We start from the raw sequence: 19,078 nt of genomic DNA, 5'->3' as shown, positions 1-19,078 counted from the left end.
TTTTCATCTGACTTTTGTTGGCTGTGCGAAAGGACAAACTTTTTGACAACATAAGTCCGATGTCGCAAAGTCTGATCGTGTGTACAGAAAACTATCTGACTTTTGTAGAAAGTACAAACACGCATGCTCAGAACCAACGCAAAAGATCAGACAACAATACAGAAGTTGACCAAAGGTGGCGCTGGAGTAATTGAACGTCCTCTTTTGAAGTGTCGTCAGTACATTGAAACGTCACTACGTTCGTGTTTGTTGCCTAAAAAGTCAGATTGTGTGTATGCAATACAAACTTATGGCCAACGCCCTTTGTACAAAAGTCCATGTTAAAGTTTGTACAAAGTCCGATCGTGTGTATGAGGCTTTAGAAGAAGCATGCTGCGTGAGTGTCAGAAAAGTGTAATGCCACGTACACACGGTTGGATTTTCCAACGGGAAATGTTGGATGTGAGCTTGTTGTCAGAAAGTCCGACTGTGTGTATGCTCCATCGAACATTTGCTGTCGGATTTTCTGCCAACAAATGTTTGCTAGCGGGTTCTCAAATTTTCCGCCAACAAAACTTGTTGTCGGAAAGTCCGTTCGTGTGTACACAATTCCGTCGCACAAAAGTTTATGCATGCTCGGAATCAAGCAGAAGGAGCCACACTGGCTATTGAACTTAATTTTCTTGGCTCGTTGTATGTCTTGTACATCACCGCGTTCCCACATTCGGAATTGTTGGCCAACAGGTGTATGCAAGACTAGTTTGAGCCAACAACCTTCGAACAAAAATCCACAGTTTTGTTGGCAGAAAGTCAGATCGTGTGTACGGGGCATTAGAATTCCTTATCTATGTTTGTTCTGGAACAGTGATTCTGAAACTCTGGAACGGAGCCGGGAAAAATGGCCCTCACATGGGCGTATGCTGTAGTATGCACATCATGTGAATAAGGCCTAAGTTATGCTCTGTGAATGGGAACATGTAACAAATATAAAGTCGGTGTTATCCCAGATATAAAGTATGTATTATTTGGCTGCTAAAGTGGAAATAACTTTAAAACCCAACTCTGAGCAAAAATCTAATTCTAACACATTATAATGAATGGCTTTCCTTTCGCCTGGGTCGGTCCTGCAAACACCTTGTCATGGCTCATAACAAGATGAGAACTTCAACTGTCAGCTCTTCCTTGCTAGAGAAATCTTGTTTCCTGCCCCAGGGTCTATATCATTTTGACCGCTTGTTATTTTGTCTTGTGTACCAGTCCATTTGCCTCCCCCTGTAGTTCTGCTTCATCTAAAGCCCCTATAGAAGGCCCCCTGCCTCTGGATTGTGTCTCCACCAATAAAAACTGTCCATGTCACGCAGGCAGTGACGTGGACACTGAGAAGAAGGACCCCTCAGATGTAAACAAAAGAGGAGAGGAGACTTGAGACCTAAATATCATTTCAGCACATCTTCAGGTAAGTAAATAAGGCATGGAAGCAGGTGGTTCTAAAGGAGAGTTTTCTGTGTTAAAATGTTTTATTATCGTTTCTTTGAGTTCTAACTACTGTATATTTTACTATTGATTTTACAATTTAAGATGGGTATTTTGTTAATTGTAGTGGCTCTGTTGGGATGGTGGAACTTAAATGGCAAGGGTTAATTCTGCTGCACAGGTTTTCCCACACTTTTCAGGGGAACACTGTACCCTTCCGGTCACATCAAATAAAATGGGGTGTCCTTGAGTCCCAAGAGGAAAAGGGTTTGGGAGGTCAAGATGTAGCCATCATTCTGTCACTTTGCCCCCCTTGCATAAGCCCAGTCAGGGCCCCTGAAGGGCCGTGATTTATTTAGAATTGTGCTACCATAAAATGGACTTTGGTGGATTGTTGCTGCCAATTATGGATTTACTGCCAATGACAGACTCTTGCCTTACCTGACAGGCACTATCACAGGGGTACTTATAGAACTTTCTCAGGGAAATGTGGTAAAGATGTCTTCAAGAACTGTACTTTCTATTACTTTAGTATAAGAACATTACTGTTCAGTTTAACTACCTAGTCATTAAAGGTGTGCATGTATGGCATATCAAAGAACAGGGCTTAGTCAAGGTTCAAGCTTATTTTGGTTATTATGGCCAAAAGAGAGAGTGAATCTCCCTAGTGGAGACAGCAGTAAAAAAAAAAAGGACAGGGGTTCTAACCCCTTACCAATCTTTCCAAAATCTAGTTTTAGATACATTGGGAGGAATTCAATAAAGCATGTGTGCCTTTAAAAACTCCTCACCAGATTTGCAAAACCCATGCCACTAGTTTCAGTAGCTTTACCAAAATGTGTGAAAGATTCAGTCTACAAAGTGGCATTATGGCTGCACTAAATGTAAAAAGATTACCTCCAGTTCATAGATGACAAAACTGGAGGTAATTAAGACCAACTGTAACTTGGTGTTCAGAGACAGGCAGAGTGCCTTATGGTTGGTAGGGAAATCGGCTACAATAGGGATCAAGTGTTTGTAAGGACACTCTGGCCTTAGTTTTCCTCTGCACAACAAATGTTGGCGTTTGCCATAAATTCAGGTACCTGCTTCCAACAGACACAATAGAAACCTAAAGTGTAGCACTGACATTCTTTATAAATTCTCCTGACCATATCTATCCAGATGAGAGGAGAAATGAAAGTCTAGAAGAAGAACATTGGGAGTGCCTAATCGCCCTGCACATGGAGGTACCTTTCTTGTGCACAAGCCTAGGACCAGGTGAGGCTGTTTTCACATTAAAGTCAGACATGGCAGTACTCTGCTTAGAGATGAACTGTACACGGTGTGCAGTGAAAATAAACATACAGAGTCCCTCTGTGAAATATCTTGTCCTGTATCACTACACGTCTTGATGATGAATGTTGCATTTAGGAGGGACACTGCTGAGACCGTGCCCTCTCAACCAGTCCAGCGTACCCCTGCCACCTCACTCCCAGTGATAGAACGGTTCCCCACCAAGCACCAGCATGGACCTAATGCGTGCTCTTACTTATCTCCTTCTCTCCCGTACCATGTGGCCAGGTGCAAGATCATTAAGGACCCGCTGCCATCACTAGGCACAATGCTTCATGACTGGCTGCTATACACTTCCCACCAGTTACTGAATACCCCTGGCCACTGCACTTCAAATCTAACTCTCCTGCCCAGTTAACCTTTTTAGCGACCTTGCTTCATACCCCCATATGTGCTTTACAGACCCTGTTCTTTTTATACGCCATATACTACCATGTACCCCTTGAATAACTTCAGACCAGGCTTAGAACATTTCAAAACTTTACTGAGCACTTCTCATGACAAAGTCAATACCATACACAATACAATACATTCTCAACCCTATCTAAACTAAGGCTGCCCAGGCATACCTTGATAAGGTGAAAGTTCATAATTGGCATTCTTCATCTTTTTATATCACAGTAGGAAACAAGGGGCCGAAAAAGCCAGAGAAAGGAGTCTGAATCCAGTTAACCCCTTCCCAGCCTGGGCAGGCTAACTAACTTGCCAATACAAAAACCGACATTGTAGACAACCTGCCTTCAAATACCTTCAAAATTTTAATTCAGAGCATGAATTTAATAAGTAAAAAAAAAAAAAATTCTCCAGTGCCTTAGTGTGCTCTACAAAACTGTAGTTTTTCCCGGTATCTGACAAGTTTGCTTATGTATGCGCATCACGCAGTCCTACACACAAGGCCACAATGAAATTGTTGTTTTTCGTTACTTGCATTCTTATAGTTAGAGAGTGAGATTTAGTGAGAGTGGAGATGTAAAACCTGTTCCGTCTACTCTTGTCATTGTAAAATCCCATAGAGGATAATTAGAGGTTTCTTGGCACATGCTTTTGTTGCCTCTTAGATACCAAGACAAAAGGCTTCACTCTTTGCTGAGCTGAGCCAGTTAGAGACAACAGCAACAACAATCTGGAGGTTTCCTCTCTCTTCAGTGTGAGAAACCAGGGGAGAGTCATATTTTCAAAGAAATTCATAATTTCGTAGGAGCTGAAGACCACCCGCGTAATTGTGAAGCATCTAGACAGTATATAAGATGTTTATCACTGTGAAATATGGAGGTACGTAGCTTGACAGAATTATTTCACATGAGAGAGATTTCATTGAATTTGAATTTTATTGAATTTCTTGGGAGGATTGTATAGTGCATGATCGGCATTAATCATAGTTACTACTGGTTTGTTGAACTTTACGATCGTGGAGGGGAATTTAATACTGTGCAGCTGTGCGTAGTAACCAATCAGGTTCTAACTTCAAGCTGTATTAAACCAAAAAGCAAACTTTCATTATATTGCAACTTATCAATTCCTAAATGTGATGGCTGCATTAGTTTTCTTTTTTAGGTTTTCTTTCCTTTATTTTCACCTGGTGATCAACCAGTAAGTCACTTAGCTTTAAAAAACCCAAAAACAAAACAAAAAAACAGGGGATTCCATAAGGCAACACAATGAAATGACATGCAAGCTGCAGAAATCAATAGCAACAAATAATTGGAGAATGTCAATTGGGAGGGTTAGAAAAGCTGCCTTGATTAGTACTGTTCTTTCTGGAAAGTGTGTAAATATGTGAAATTGTCAGAAACTATGGCAATATTATTCCAACACCCCCTTTCCTCCAACAGGGTACTTTTGGCTTCCTGAGTGATTTTTTATCTAGAACAGTGGCCATCAACCCTGTCCTCGGGACCCACTAACAGGCCAGGTTTGCAAGATAACTGAAATACATCACAGGTGATATCATTTGCTGTTCAGTGACTGCAGTATTCTAGTCTGCATCTCCGAGGACAGGGTTGATGACCACTAATCTAGAATACATTTGAAAGACCTTTTTAAATCAACAGAAGTACAGAATAAAAAGATGTAAGTAATAGCAGTATAAGCCCCCACCAAATTTAAAGTATCTCACAAAAGTGAGTACACCGCTCACATTTTTGTAAATATTTTATTATATCTTTTCATGTGACAACACTTAAGAAATGACACTTTGCTACAATGTAAAGTAGTGAGTGTACAGCTTGTATAACAGTGTAAATTTGCTGTCCCCTCAAAATAACTCAACACACAGCCATTAATGTCTTAACCGCTGGCAACAAAAGTGAGTACACCCCTAAGTGAAAATCTCTAAATTGGTCCCACTTAGCCATTTTCCCTCCCCAGTGCCATGTGACTCATTAGTGTTACAATGTTACAGGTGAGAATGGGGAGCAGGTGTGTTAAATTGTGGTGTTATCACTCTCACTCTTTCATACTGGTCACTGGAAGTTCAACATGGCACCTCATGGCAAATAACTCTCTGAGGATCTGATAAAAATAATTGTTGTTCTACATAAAGATGGCCTAGGCTAAATGAAGAACCTGAAAATGAGCTACAGTCCAGTGGCCAAGACTATACAGTGGTTTAACAGGACAGGTTCCACTCAGAACAGGCATTGGCATGGTCAACCAAAGAAGTTGAGTGCACGTGTTCAGCGTAATATCCAGAGGTTGTCTTTGGTAAATAGACGTATGAGTGCTGCCATCATTGCTGCAGTAGTTGGAGGGGTGAGGGGTCAGCTTGTCAGTGCTCAGACCATACGCCGCACACTGCATCAAATTGGTCTGCATGGCTGTAGTCCCAGAAGGAAACCTCTTCTAAAGATGATGCAAAAGAAAGCTTGCAAAATGTTTACTGAAGACAAGCAGACTAAGGACATTGATTACTAGAACCATGTCCTGTGGTCTGATGAGACCAAGATAAACCCATTTGGTTCAGATGGTGTCAAGCATGTGTGGCAGCAACCAGGTGAGGAGTACAAAGACAGGTATGTCTTGCCTACAGTCGGGTCCAGTGCTACCACTAGGCAAACTAGGCAGCCGCCTAGGGCGCACTGCTGCCTAGAGCACCCGGCCACTGGTGTTCCTACTCTCTTCTCTCAGCAGCAAGCAAATAAGTCTCAGCATCAGCAAGCAGCCACCGCTCCATTCACACATAGTGTCAGAGGCATAGCGGCACAGGAGGACTGTGTCTGTGTCTTGAATCCCGAATGAATGGAAGCAAGCAAACATTCATTGATGGGCACTGGTAGGCTGCATTGATGGGCGCTCGTTTGGCTGCATTGATTGGTGCTGGTAGACTGCATTTGGTGGGCACTGGTGAGGCTGCATTTGATGGGGGCTGGTGGGCTGCATTTGATAGGCACTTCATTAAAAGGGTGAGGTATACATGGGCAGGGCAAAGGTGCTGGAGTCAGGGGTGGAGCCAAGGGGGGGCAGCAAAATGAGATTATGTCTAGGGTATCAAAAATCCTTGTACCAGCCCTGCCTACAGTCAAGCATGGTGGTGAGACTGTCATGGTCTGGGGCTGCATGAGTGCTTCCGGCACTGGGGAGCTACAGTTCATTGAGGGAACCATGAATGTCAACATATACTGTAACATACTGAATCAGAGCGTGATCCCCCTCCCTTCGGAGACTGGGCCGCAGGGCAGTATTCCAACATGATAATGACTCCAAACACACCTCCATGACGACCACTGCCTGTCTAAAGAAGCTGATGGCATATGTGATGTACTGGCCAAACATGTCTCCAGATCTAAACTCTATTGAGCATCTGCGGGGGATCCTCAAATGGAAGGCGGAGGAGCACAAGGTCTCTAACATCCACCAGCTCTGTGATGTCATCATGGAGGAGTTGAAGAGGACTGCAGTGGCAACCTGTGAAGCTCTGGTGAACTCCATGCCCAAGAGGGTTAAGGCAGTGCTGGAAAATAAAGGTGGCCCCACAAAATATTGACACTTTGGGCCCAATTTGGTGTACTCACTTTTGTTTCTAGCGGTTTAGACAGTAATGGCTGCGTGTTGAGTTATTTTGAGGGGACAGCAAACTGACACTGTTATACAAGCTGTACACTACTTTACATTTTAGCAAAGTGTTATTTCTTCAGTGTTCAAACAAATACTTGGAAGGCACAACCTAAAACATGCATTAAAGATGGTGCAGCCATGAATGGTCTTATGGCTGCACCATCTTTAATGCATGTTTTAGGGTGTGCCTCCCAAGTATTTGTCTATTGTATGGATCCTGACCAGATCCCTTTGGATGGGACACCCCCCCCCCCCCCATTACCTCTTATTAATTAGTGTCCACCTGTGATATAGGTGAAGTCCTTTAGTTCTCCCATATAGAGGAGTATATTTCTCTTAGAGAAGCAGGATCTTTCATTCTATGAATAGTGTAGGACCCACTGATAATGGGGTACTTTGACACAGTAAGTTGGCCATATGGTGTGACCAAATCCCCATATTTTTTGAAAATGTTCAGGTGTCTTAAATAGCTTTGCAGGAGTTAAATGTCATTTTTGTATGTGTGCGCTGTACTATTTTGTTCTATTTCTTCAGTGTTGTCACATGAAAAGATATAATAAAATATTTACAAAAATGTGAGGGGTGCACTCACTTTTGTGAGATACTGTACATATGTAAGCTTAAGTCACTTATGAAGGCACCATGAGCAGACCTACCATTTCTGCAAGCTGTGCAGCTGCATAAGATATCTGCGGGAGTCAATGACACTGCTGCTGTGTCAGCCAATCAGGCTGACACAGCAGAGTTTTGGACAGCCGAGGGATTTGTTGACATTGTTAAAAAGAGATGGGGCTCGGGTAAGTATTAGGGGGGCTGGGGAGGCTGCTACACACGGAAGGATTTTTATAATGCAAAACTTCTGCGTTTACAACTCCTTTAATGGTGAAGTTTAATCTGCATATATTTGGCTTTTCTTGGTCTCCCAAAATGCTAATTACATTTTCAAATACATTTTTCCATTTTCATTACATTCATGACATACTTTATCTCCATTTTTACACCATTTACATACCTTGTTTTGTGCTTTGCAATGTAGGCAGATCATGGCTGGCAGGAGGAGCTGTCAGGGTTCTGTACATGACGTCCTGAAAACATCACAACACCCAGTCTAGATTATATATGTACAGCTATTTTTTGTTAAATCAGTGAATTGGGCGAAACCCCCCCCCCCCCCCCAAGAGATTCCCGCATCAATGCAAGTGATGCAAGCGCTGATTGAATGCTGGTTTTCCAGTATGACCATTTGACAGAACACAGGCTTCTGTTGAACAGACAGCGGGACACACGGACAGAAATTCAGCCGGTCCCTCCTCTGTCCCCTCCCTGCTGTCTTCTGGGAGACACACAGGTCCCAGAAGATATCAGGGACCAGTCGGGACGCAGAGCGCGACGCGCACATGCGCAGTAGGGAACCAGGCTGTGAAGCCGCATCATGGGGGTCCTGGACCCGTACGTTTCCTTATTTTAAAAGTCAGCAGCTGTAGTATTTGTAGCTGCCGACTTAAAAAAAATAAAAAATTGTCGGAACTCCGTTTTAAATATGTCTCTCAAGATCCCTCAAATTTGATGCAAGCAGTGGGCTGGCTCGTAGGAGAGTTTATGCATATATCTGAATTCCTTGATGGATGGAAGTCAGCCTAGGGGAGTTGGGGGCTAGGTAGGCTGCATTTGCATGTATATTATGCTAGTAAATGCATACATGTAATGCTGAGCCTCTGGAATTTAAGGGAAAAAAATGAAATCCAATGAATGAGGTGGTGGGCCAAGGATAGTAACATAGGATTGTTATTTTGTTATACAGTATAATTTATACACTATTACAATCTAGTTCAGACTTGGATTCTCTGTGGTTTTAGTTATACCATAAGGCAATCTAACCATGGGTTTTATCCTGTTTCAGCTGATCATCAGATTTTATTGAATCCTAACTGCAAGATGGTAAATTTATCAGAAGTCTTGAGGGACAAATGTCAATGTGGAAATGAAGGTAAGTAACCAACCCGCGGGCAAAGATAAAAAAAAAATGTAGACCTCTGAATTAAAGCAAAACATGTACATATTTTTTTTATATACGTATATCGGTCAAGACTAACAAATAACACGCCCATGAATAGTAAATAGTATGAGTTCTCATATGCAACCAGCAAGTGACTCGGATCCTGTATCCCCGCCCATACGCATGAGTGACGTAAGCACGCCCCAGTCATTTATACAGCTGGAGGCCGCAAAACCAGAGGAAGATTATGTTTAGATGGGTGCGTCAGGGAGCTGTGACAGCACTGCGCTGGAGGGTTCCTTGTACAGGTAAGTCTGTCATAATGTGCTAGTAGGCGGTGAAGGTCTGAAGGTCCTGCATAGTAGGCCGTCCCTTCAGAGCGCATGTGCTGGTGACGTCACCGGCTGCATGTTGTGTGAATATCTCCTAAACAGTGCAAGTTTAGGAGATATTCACTGTACCTACAGGTAAGCCTTATTATATGCTTACCTGTAGGTACAAGGAAAAAAAAGAAGTGCCAAATATAAAAACATAGAAAGGTGGTACCTACGTCCTATTGAATAGAAAAAAAAAGATGATGTCTAGCCTTTGTACGGTACCTTGAACATCCAAAATAGCCTTAAACCACATTTTTCTCTACCTTTAGGTACAAGTTCAAAAGTGGAGTTTAATTCCACTTTAAATACCACCATAAGAAAGCTTATTTGTGTGAAAAAAAAAAATTCAAATTTAATTTAGGTACAGTGTTGTGTGATCGAGCAATTATCATTCAAAGTGCGATAGCACTATAAGCTAAAAATTGGCCAGGGTAGGAAGGTGGTGAAAGGGTCCGGTATTGAAGTGGTTAATTTTTATGATTATCAAGATAATTTGGATATCTAGAGAAGAGGTGAGGTCAAGTACATCCCATTCTTTAATATAAAACTCTCTAAAACCTACTAATCATGCGAATATACTGTGAGCAATAGAAATCATTTTTTTGTAGGGTTTCCCTACTGACAACCTTTGAAGGGTTCCTCCATGGTAAATAAACTGAGAAAGGCTGGCTTAGGCCCCTTTCACACTGGGGCGGTGCAGCCGTCGGCGGTAAAGTGCCGCTATTTTTAGCGGCGCTTTACCGTCGTTTTAGCGGCAGTCTGCGGGCGCTAGCGGGGTGGTTTTAACCCCCGCTAGCGGCCAAAAAAGGGTTAAAACCGCTCGCATAGTGCCGCTGCAGCGGCGCTATGCCGGCGGTATTGCCACGCTGTCCCATTGATTTCAATGGGTAGGAGCGGTTTAGGAGCGGTGAATACACCGCTCCAAAGATGCGGCTAGCAGGACTTTTTTCACTGTCCTGCCAGCGCACCGCTCCAGTGTGAAAGCCCTCCGGCTTTCACACTGGAGTGAAAGGGGCCGTTTTTTTCAGGCGCTACACAGGCGCTATTTTAGCACAGTACATGATCCCTATAAAATGTTCCTTTTCAGGAATACCCCACAGGGAGCCATACAAAGAAACTGAGATATAAAAACAAATGCAAATAAAAGATACAATACACTAGAAAATAACACAGAAGCAGTGACTGCTGTTGCCCCTCCATTTTTTTTTTTTTTGTGGGGGGGGGGCCCTCCATGCCTCTAAATACAGGTATTTTTTTTTATTATTGAATAAAGAAGAAGGTGGAGCAACCAGAAATAACATTGCTTTCTTTTATTGACCACTTCAGCCCCGGAAGGATTAACCCCCCCCTTCCTGACCAGAGCACTTTTTGCAATTCGGCACTGTGTCGCTTTAACTGACAAAAAGTTTTTTTGGTGGTATTTGATCACCCCTGTGTTTTTTATTTTTTGCGCTATAAACAAAAAAAGAGCTATAATAAATATCCCCCAAAAATATATAAAAAAAACATTTTTTTCCTCAGTTTAGGCCGATACGTATTCTTCTACATATTTTTGGTAAAAAAAAATCACAATAAGCGATTATTGATTGGTTTGCACAAAAGTTATAGCGTTTATATAATAGGGGATAGTTTTGTGGCATTTTTATTACAATTTTTTTTTTACTAGTATTGGTGATCAGCGATTTTTATTGTGACTGTGACATTATGGAGGACACATCGGACATTTTTGACACATTTTTGGGACCATTGTCATTCATACAGCAATCAGTGCTATACAAATGCACCGGTTCCTGTGTAAATGACACTGGCAGTGAAGGGGTTAACCACTAGGGGGCAGTGTAGGGGTTAAGTGTATCCTGGGGAGTGATTCTAACTGTGGGGGGGCGTGGCTACATGTGACACGTCACTGATCTCTGCTTCCGATCACAGGGAGCAGAGATCAATGACACTGTCACGAGGTAGAATGGGGAGATGCTTGTTTGCATTAGCATCGCCCTGTTCTTCTTCTCCGTGAGACGATCGTGGGTATCCCCGCGGCGTTCGAGTCCGCGGAACCCGTGACCCGACTTGCGGAGCTTGCCGCAGGAGCACACGTGCCCGCAGGCCGCCTCTTAAAGGGCCACGTACAGGTACGTTAGTTTGCCTGTACGAGCCCTTCTGCCGACGTAGATCGGCATGAGGCGGTTGGCAAGCTGTACTCAATAATCAATTTCTAGGCAACTTAAATGCCTACCTAATTTTTTCTTTGCCTTACCACTTTGACTTCTATAGTTTCTATAGATCTATTGGATGAATCAGGAATGTTAATAAATCTCAATGATCTGGAGGGCTCCCAAGAAGTTGCTACTAATCATCTAAAGGAACGCCAGTGCTATATATTGGTTAAAATAATCCGTAAGTACACACAAAGATGACGTTTTTTTTAATCACAAAGTTTACTGTTCCACATGTTGTCTATTTCCTCTTGTGATTTGTGTATTAGTCTCCTTAAAGTATTTGTTATGTCCTACGTTTTAGTCTACTAAAATCTCCAGTACATTTTAGTCGACTAAAACTCATTTTAGTTGTCTAAAATCTAATGGGTATAGTTCAATTGTAATGCATTAGTTAACAAGTCTCTACAATTTGCAAACTCATTATATACTGCTGGAGTGAAAAATCGAATATGTTATTTATTATTACATTGAGGTATGAACATGCACTACACACCAGTTTTAATTTTGAAGTCAAATTTCAATTTAGTTTTAGTCTTAGTCTTTTGAATAAAATGCCATTTTAGTTCTAGTCCCATGTTAGTCTTTTGACTAAAATGCCATTTTAGTTTTAGTCGTATTTTAATAATCTCAGCTGTTTTAGCTTTAGTCGTATTTTAGTTGGCTAAAACAATATTCATTTATTCGACTAAAATGTTTTAGTCAATGAAATTAACGCTGGTTAACAGCTGTTCCTATTATGGCAATATGCTTATCAGCAATATTCTTTATCAAGTAGTTTGAGGCCGGGTTCACACTGATACGACAAACGCTCTGACATTGGGAGCTCATGTCACATGACGTGTGAAAATCAATGTTTCCCTATGGGGAAGTCTTAACTGGTCTGACACAAGTCGGTACGACTTTGAAAATGCTCCCTGCACTACTTTGGTCTGACTTTGATCCTACTTCAGCCCATTGACTATCATTGAAGTTGGATCAAATTCGGATCCTTGTCCTAACCATCCAACTTTGGCATCCGACATTGTGTTATTTCCTGCCCCCTGCTGTAGCCCCTCCCATTGTGTGTTAGTTTTGATTGGTCAAAGGACAAGTTATACTATCTGAAAAGTCGGATCAAAGTAGTATCCTGTTCATGAAAGTCGGATGGATGTAGGACCAATGTAGGACCAATGTAGGACTGATGTTGCAGAGAAAAGTAGGATGAAAGTCATACTACTGTCGTGTAGTATAGTGTTAGTTAGAAAATAATTATAATGCATCTAGATTAACACACATATTGCTACTTTATGGACATTATGGAGTCTTGAAAAATATCTCCAGAAAATTCTCCATTTTGAATGAAAACAGGTACCATACAGTGTCTTCCCAAAGTGTTAGATTTAGTCTCCATTCCTTCACTGCACCCCTATAAAGTGCCTATACAAACACCTATTTTCTTAGAGGCAGTGTTTGCATAAGCATAGACATCCCCAAAACCCTTCTGATGAACATATTTTACACCTTAAAGTGATTCTAAAGGCAACAATTTTTTTGTTTTTTCACCTTAATGCATTCCCTGTATTAAGGTAAAAAAAACATCTCAGTAGTTGTATTCCTGTATGCCAAATATCGAACAGATTCCTCCATCCATGCTATACGTGGAGGATGGACAAAAAACCCTGCTGGGCTGCCAGCTGTCAGAAAACCCAAATAGTGACTGCATCTAGTTGGATGCAGTCGATGTTCGGCTGACAACGTTCCACCCAGCTCCTCTGATTTTTGAGTCGAAGGATGTCAGGGAGGGCAACCCAAGAAGCAAATTTCAGCCAGGTCATCAGGAACCAGTTGAACTTCAAGCAATGTACGGCCATCTTTACACCGTGGAATGTTGGATGAGTGTGCCTAAAGCTCATGACCTGGAAAAGACCTCTAGCCTAATCAGATTTGTGTTTGCATGTATCATGGGCATGAAATGACAGACTAAATTGGCAGCACATACCCTGCGGTGCCTTTTATATGCACAGATCACTTTTTGTGCCCTGCAGTTTTGCTGTTGCTGTCTATGATTAACTTTGTGAATTGTAGGAGGGGAAGGAGCAGAGCAAGCCCGCTATGAATCTATGTTGGAGAACCTGTGGAAACGTCACCCAGAGTTGGCAGGTGAGAACAAACTAAATGAACAACCATTCAAATTCTTATCACATATAGAAGGATGGAAACAGTAACTTATAGAACATACTATATATACATATGTAATAACATTATTGTGTTCAAAGTGCATATACTATATACAATAAGCAGTCCTGTGAAAATAGTAATGTGCAGATGTAGTCATTGGAGTTTAAATCAGCATACAATAATAATGATATTTAGCAAGAAATATCTAATGGAGAATTGTTTAAAGGGGTTGTAAAGGCAGAAGGTTTTTTATAATATTATTTATAGCTCTGATATACAATGAGGACCTGTACCTTTCATGTACCTTTTTTATTCTTCAGTTACTGGCCATTTCCGGGTTGGGGTTGCTGCGGATATGGGCGGGGTTGCAGCGGCTAGGTCGATATTTCCTTTGTGCCCCACTGTCTCCTGGGATCCTTTTTTCTTGTTCCCAGGAGTCTGTGCGGTGGCCAGGCTTGAGTTATCACGCGATCAGTTGCCATCACAATGGGGCGGGACTTCCTGCGACGCCGCCCGTTGTGATGGCAACCTAAGCTGTTGTCAGCGCTCCAATTTGGATTAACTGCGCATGCGCGAGATCGGCGATAGAACGGGCGGTGCATGCTGGTCCATCAGCAGCACAGTGTCCTGGAAGAGGATGCCTGTGGGCTTCACATGCCCACAGGCAAGATGACAACCAGCAGCATAATGATTTATATGTTTTTATATGAGCAGAAAACAGGCAGCAGCAGTGTTTTAAAATGGAGCAAGTGAGTGATAAATTTAAATATAATAATCGTTGTCATTTTCCCTCTAAAAAAAAGCTTGGAGACAGTGGAACCCCGCTTTAAAATAAAAAACCTTTTCTGTGTAGCAGCAGCCCCTAATTATTTACCTGAACCCCATCTCTATCCAGCAATGATTGACTGAGACCCATCGGCTCCCGCAGCTGTAAATCAAAGTCAGTCAGCCAATCAGGGGAGAGAGGGGCGGGGCCAGGTCAAAATGAATGGACACATGGAGCTGTGACTCATAGGAAGGGAGGGACCAAGAGCAGCAAAGAGGGACCCAAGAAGAGGAGGATCTGAGCTGCTCTGTGCAAATTCACTGCACAAAGGAGGTAAGTATAACATGTTTGTTTTGTTTTTTGTTTTAACGAAAAAAAAAACAAGGTTTTACAATCACTTTAATGATTGGAGCATGGCAAGGATTGTTTGCCACTCTGCTTTATAATGTTTCCAGGATTTTTTTTCGAAATAAAACAGTTGAAACAGAAATAGCCAATGGAGGAACATGGTCACAGCAGTCCCAACCATACATAGCAGGTCGTAGCCCTGTCTATTGTCCCCACACCATGTCACTTATAGGTGTTTACATTAATCCCATAAAATGTGGCAACCCTTTTTGCAAAAATACCCATTAAAGGCATGCAAATTATTTATTAGGGTACAGGCATGCAAAGCATTTACAATTTTAGGGTACAAGATGTTCCTTTTCCCATTCCCATTCTTTTTTTGCTGAATACATGGGGGGGGCACCTTGGGGGTGAAAGGGTTGCTTAGGATAAATATGGGTGCAACATGTAACGTGTTGCTAAAGGTGTAGTTAACTTTTAAACAATATCTAAAAATCTTTAAAGCGATTGTAAATGCTCAATTTTGTTTAACCACCTGCAGACCATGCAATGTACATGTACTGCAGCAAAGTGGCTCTATTGAGGCTCAAATACCACCAATAGAAAGCTTTATTTGTGGGGAAAAGAAAGACACAATTTTTTGGGGGGTACAGCATTGCACGGCCGTGCAATTGTCAGTTAAAATAACACAGTGCAGTAAAAATGGCCTGGTCATTAAGGGGCTAAAACCTCCCGGGGTTGGAGCAAACATGTTATACTTACCTGCTCTGTGTAATGGTTTTGCACAGAGCAGCCCCAATCCTCCTCTTCTTGGGTGTAGTACATACTGCTCACTGTCATACCCTCCACACTCCTCTCCTATACATAGTGGCCCCTGTTATACCTTCCACACTCCTCTCCTGTACATACTGCCCACTGTCATACACTTCTCTCCTGTACATACTGCCCACTGTCATACACTTCTCTCCTGTACATACTGCCCACATAATACCTTCCACACTCCTCTCCTGTACATACTGCCAACTGTCATACCCTCCACACTCCTTGCCTGTACATATTGCCAACTGTCTTTCTCTCCACATTCCTCTCCTGTACATACTACCCCATAATACCCTCCACATTCCTCTCCTGTACATACTGCCCCCATCATACACTCCGCACTCCTCCTGTTCATACTGCCAGCTCGCATAACCTCTACACTCCTCTCCTGTACATATTGCCAATTGTAATACCCCCCACACTCCTCTCCTGTACATAGTGCCCACTGCCATACCCTCCACATCCCTCTGCTATGCATACTGCCCACTGACATACCCTACACACTCAACTCCTGTACATAGTGCCCACTGTTATACCATCCATACCCCTCCCCATATGCCTCTTACCCACAAAAACAGTTCTTTAAAATGATATTGAATATCCTCAATGTTACCAGCTCTAGAATGGGCACACTTTTGTTAGTTCAACTAAAGGAAATCTTCTCAGTCCTCATATTTGTTCTGCACATTATTAGTACTCATTTAATTTTATGACTACTACTGTGATGTATGAAGGAACATAGGGGATGCCAGCTACTCTAAATATACCACTGGTAAAAAAAAAAAGCATCCTTGAAAATATTTTTGAAATGTTGGCAACTATGCACCTGGTCATTGCCCAAGGGTATGTAGGGGGCTCCATGAGAGGCTCCTGGGATCCTGTGATATTAAAGCGGTAGTAACATTACTACTTTTTAGAGGCCCTGAGGTAAGTTATGCCATAATGTACGAGTATGCACAGCATATTAGCACATTATGGTACATTTACCTGTCAGACTGAGCCCTCCAGCACTGCACTGTGATCAATCCGGCGGGGCCCGGGCGCTTCTATCTTCCCCCAGTCTTCCTTCCAGGTTCTGTGCCTTCGGTCACTTGCCTTGGCCAGGCTGCGTTGCTGTCACTCCCACGCATTCCCATGCGCATCCTCTCTCTCATCCCCACTCCTTTACCCCTCACCCCTCTCTCTCAGCCTCCCTCCCTCTATTTAATTTAATTTGTTATAACAAAAAATTGTTTGCATATTTATTTATTTATTGTAAAAAGCCCTACCAAAATCCTCAGCACCAGGCCCATGAAGTTCTTAATCTGGCCCTGCCCTTTCACCCCCTTCCTGCCCAGGGCAATTTTCAGCTTTCAGCGCTGTAACATTTTGAATGACAATTGCACAGTCATGCAACCCAAATTAAATTTTTATAATTTTTTTCCCCACAAATAGAGCTTTATTTTGGTGGTATTTGATCACCTCGGCCATTTTTTATTTTTTGCGCTATAAACAAAAAAAGAGCGACAATTTTGAAAAAACCCAATTGATTTTACTTTTTGCTATAATAAATATCCCAATTTAAAAAACAAAAAAAAACAAAAAACTATTTTTTTCCTCAGTTTAGGAAATTTCCTTAAAAGCTGTTAGATAATCCCGCGTGATTCAAGGTCAGATAGAACCCCAGGAGGAGACGGCATCTCAATGAGTGTGACTTACAAGGAGTCACACGTTTATGTACCCCCCCAGGGCACACCAGACCGCGTGGGGTCGACACCTGCAGCAAAGAAAAAGCCACTAAAGGAGTATTATGCGTGTTATATAAATATCTTATAAATGTAGGTAATTAGTGCATGAATAATAATGTTAGTGTAAAAGAGAACCATAAAGAGCACAGGGGCATGATATGTATAGGTGAGTGAAAAGGGGGGGGAGACCCTGGCTTGGGGGGGTAGTTTAACATCTGCGCTCCCATTTTTATTTTGCTGGGTGGCCGTTTCTGTTTTTTGGCAACCTGTGTGAACAATCTCCTTGCCGTCGGCATCCCTAATCATTTCCAGACGTCTCACGCTGTGCACACACGCGTGGTCTCCCCACGAGTGCATGCGACATCATGATGTCACGTGTTTATGACAGAAATGACAACGGCAGTCAGGGACTTCCACCTTCTGGAATACTGAGGTGTGCCTGTTAGGCGGCCATAACCTCCCTTGGCCGCCTAAACACAAATGCGCCGAAACGCCTTTAAACGCAGCATGTAAATGCGGCAAAACTGACGTATTAAATGTGGGTTACTATCTGTTAAGTTAAATCGTTCAGGAGAGGTTGTAAAAACGTCCTGTGTACATGAAGCCTAAGCCCTTGTAGACACGGTCAGACAATCTGATGGACAATGTCTGATAGGACCATGTTGTTGGATAATCCGACCGTGTGTGGGCTCCATCGGACTGTTTCCGTCTGAGTATCCGACGGACCAAGTTTTCCAGCTAGGCTATAAAATTTTCCGACAACATGATCCAATCGGACTTTGTCCGATTGTGTGTAGAGAATTCCGATCGGACAAAGTGCCACGCATGCTCAGATCAAATTCCTAGACCAAAGCTATTGGCTACTAGCCTGAACGTAGTCCCGTCGTATGAAATAACGTCATCACATTAAGTACGATCGGATTTTCTGACAACTTTGTCCGACTGTGTGTATGCAACAGTTACAGACAAAATCCGATGGATTTGGTTGTCGGAATGCCCGACCGTGTGTACAAGGGCTTACGGAGACAATATTTTTATTTTTGTCCACCCTGCACTGAAATCATTGGAAGGCATGCTTTACCTACTATTGAGCACTATAGTATTTTGGTGAATCCTAACTTCTTAGATTCTAATGGTGAATGTAATTCCAGAGATGAAGATTACATGTATGTTTTTCTTTGCCAGAGCGCCTACAAAAGCTGTCTAATCCGAATGTGCGGGACAAATTGCGCAATTCTATCAGCAAGAAATTGCGAGCCTCCAAAGAAACTCCTTTCAGTTCTCCTATAAAACCAAGAGCTGTTTCACAGCAGAAGAGCCGACCAACCTGAAGAGCTTGGTGTACATTTTGGGGACTATCAACAGATCTAAAGTCATTAGGGAAGCTATACAGCTGAGACAATTTCATTTTGTTAAAATGTTTATTTAGATATACAAATATTAAAGAAAGCGGGCTTGTTACAAAGGGTATCTCATCCATAAATATTACCAACCACCAAAAACATTTCTGATCAAGGACTTTACTGGTACCAGAGAGAGGGTTACATAAATGTTCTAAAAAACAAAATAAAAAAAAATTACAAAAATCCAGTAAAAACATTTTAAAAAAGACACTGAAATCCAATAATTTTTTTTTTAAAAAAAGACACTGAAAAATGTTTAAAATGCGATAATAATATATTAACTTTGCTGTATATTTCAAGAGGTCACCTTGAAAAGAGGTTTGACCTCTTTAAATATACAGCAAAGTTAATCTATTATTATCATCTATGTCACATTTTGAAAATTTTTCAATGTCTCTTTTAAAAATATTTTTGCTGGATTTTGTAATA

The 19,078-nt window shown here is 42.0% G+C and overlaps 1 protein-coding gene across 1 annotated transcript; it reads left to right on the top strand.

Annotated features, from left to right (window-relative positions):
- The first annotated feature begins 3,844 nt into the window (after positions 1-3,844).
- CUNH22orf15 (chromosome unknown C22orf15 homolog) lies at positions 3,845-18,876 on the top strand. Its single transcript, XM_077461594.1, has 5 exons — positions 3,845-4,059; positions 8,741-8,827; positions 11,485-11,607; positions 13,494-13,568; positions 18,432-18,876. The coding sequence occupies exons 1-5, from the start codon at positions 4,035-4,037 to the stop codon at positions 18,575-18,577; spliced, it is 456 nt and encodes a 151-aa protein (XP_077317720.1). The 5' UTR covers positions 3,845-4,034; the 3' UTR covers positions 18,578-18,876.
- The last annotated feature ends 202 nt before the right edge of the window (positions 18,877-19,078 follow it).

Source organism: Lithobates pipiens, unplaced genomic scaffold (assembly GCF_037356315.1).
Source record: "Lithobates pipiens isolate NorthernLeopardFrog02 unplaced genomic scaffold, aLitPip1_a1.2 Scaffold_3, whole genome shotgun sequence".
NCBI lineage: Eukaryota > Metazoa > Chordata > Amphibia > Anura > Ranidae > Lithobates > Lithobates pipiens.
The sequence above is the reverse complement of the archived record's forward strand: the minus strand, read 5'-3'. Positions and strand labels throughout refer to the sequence as shown.

Coding starts and splice junctions, on each gene's coding strand:
- CUNH22orf15 (XM_077461594.1), top strand. CDS start 4,035: ATGTTTATCACTGTGAAATATGGAG. Junction 11,608..13,493: donor TATATTGGTTAAAATAATCC/GTAAGTACACAC, acceptor TGTGAATTGTAG/GAGGGGAAGGAGCAGAGCAA. Junction 13,569..18,431: donor ACGTCACCCAGAGTTGGCAG/GTGAGAACAAAC, acceptor TTTCTTTGCCAG/AGCGCCTACAAAAGCTGTCT.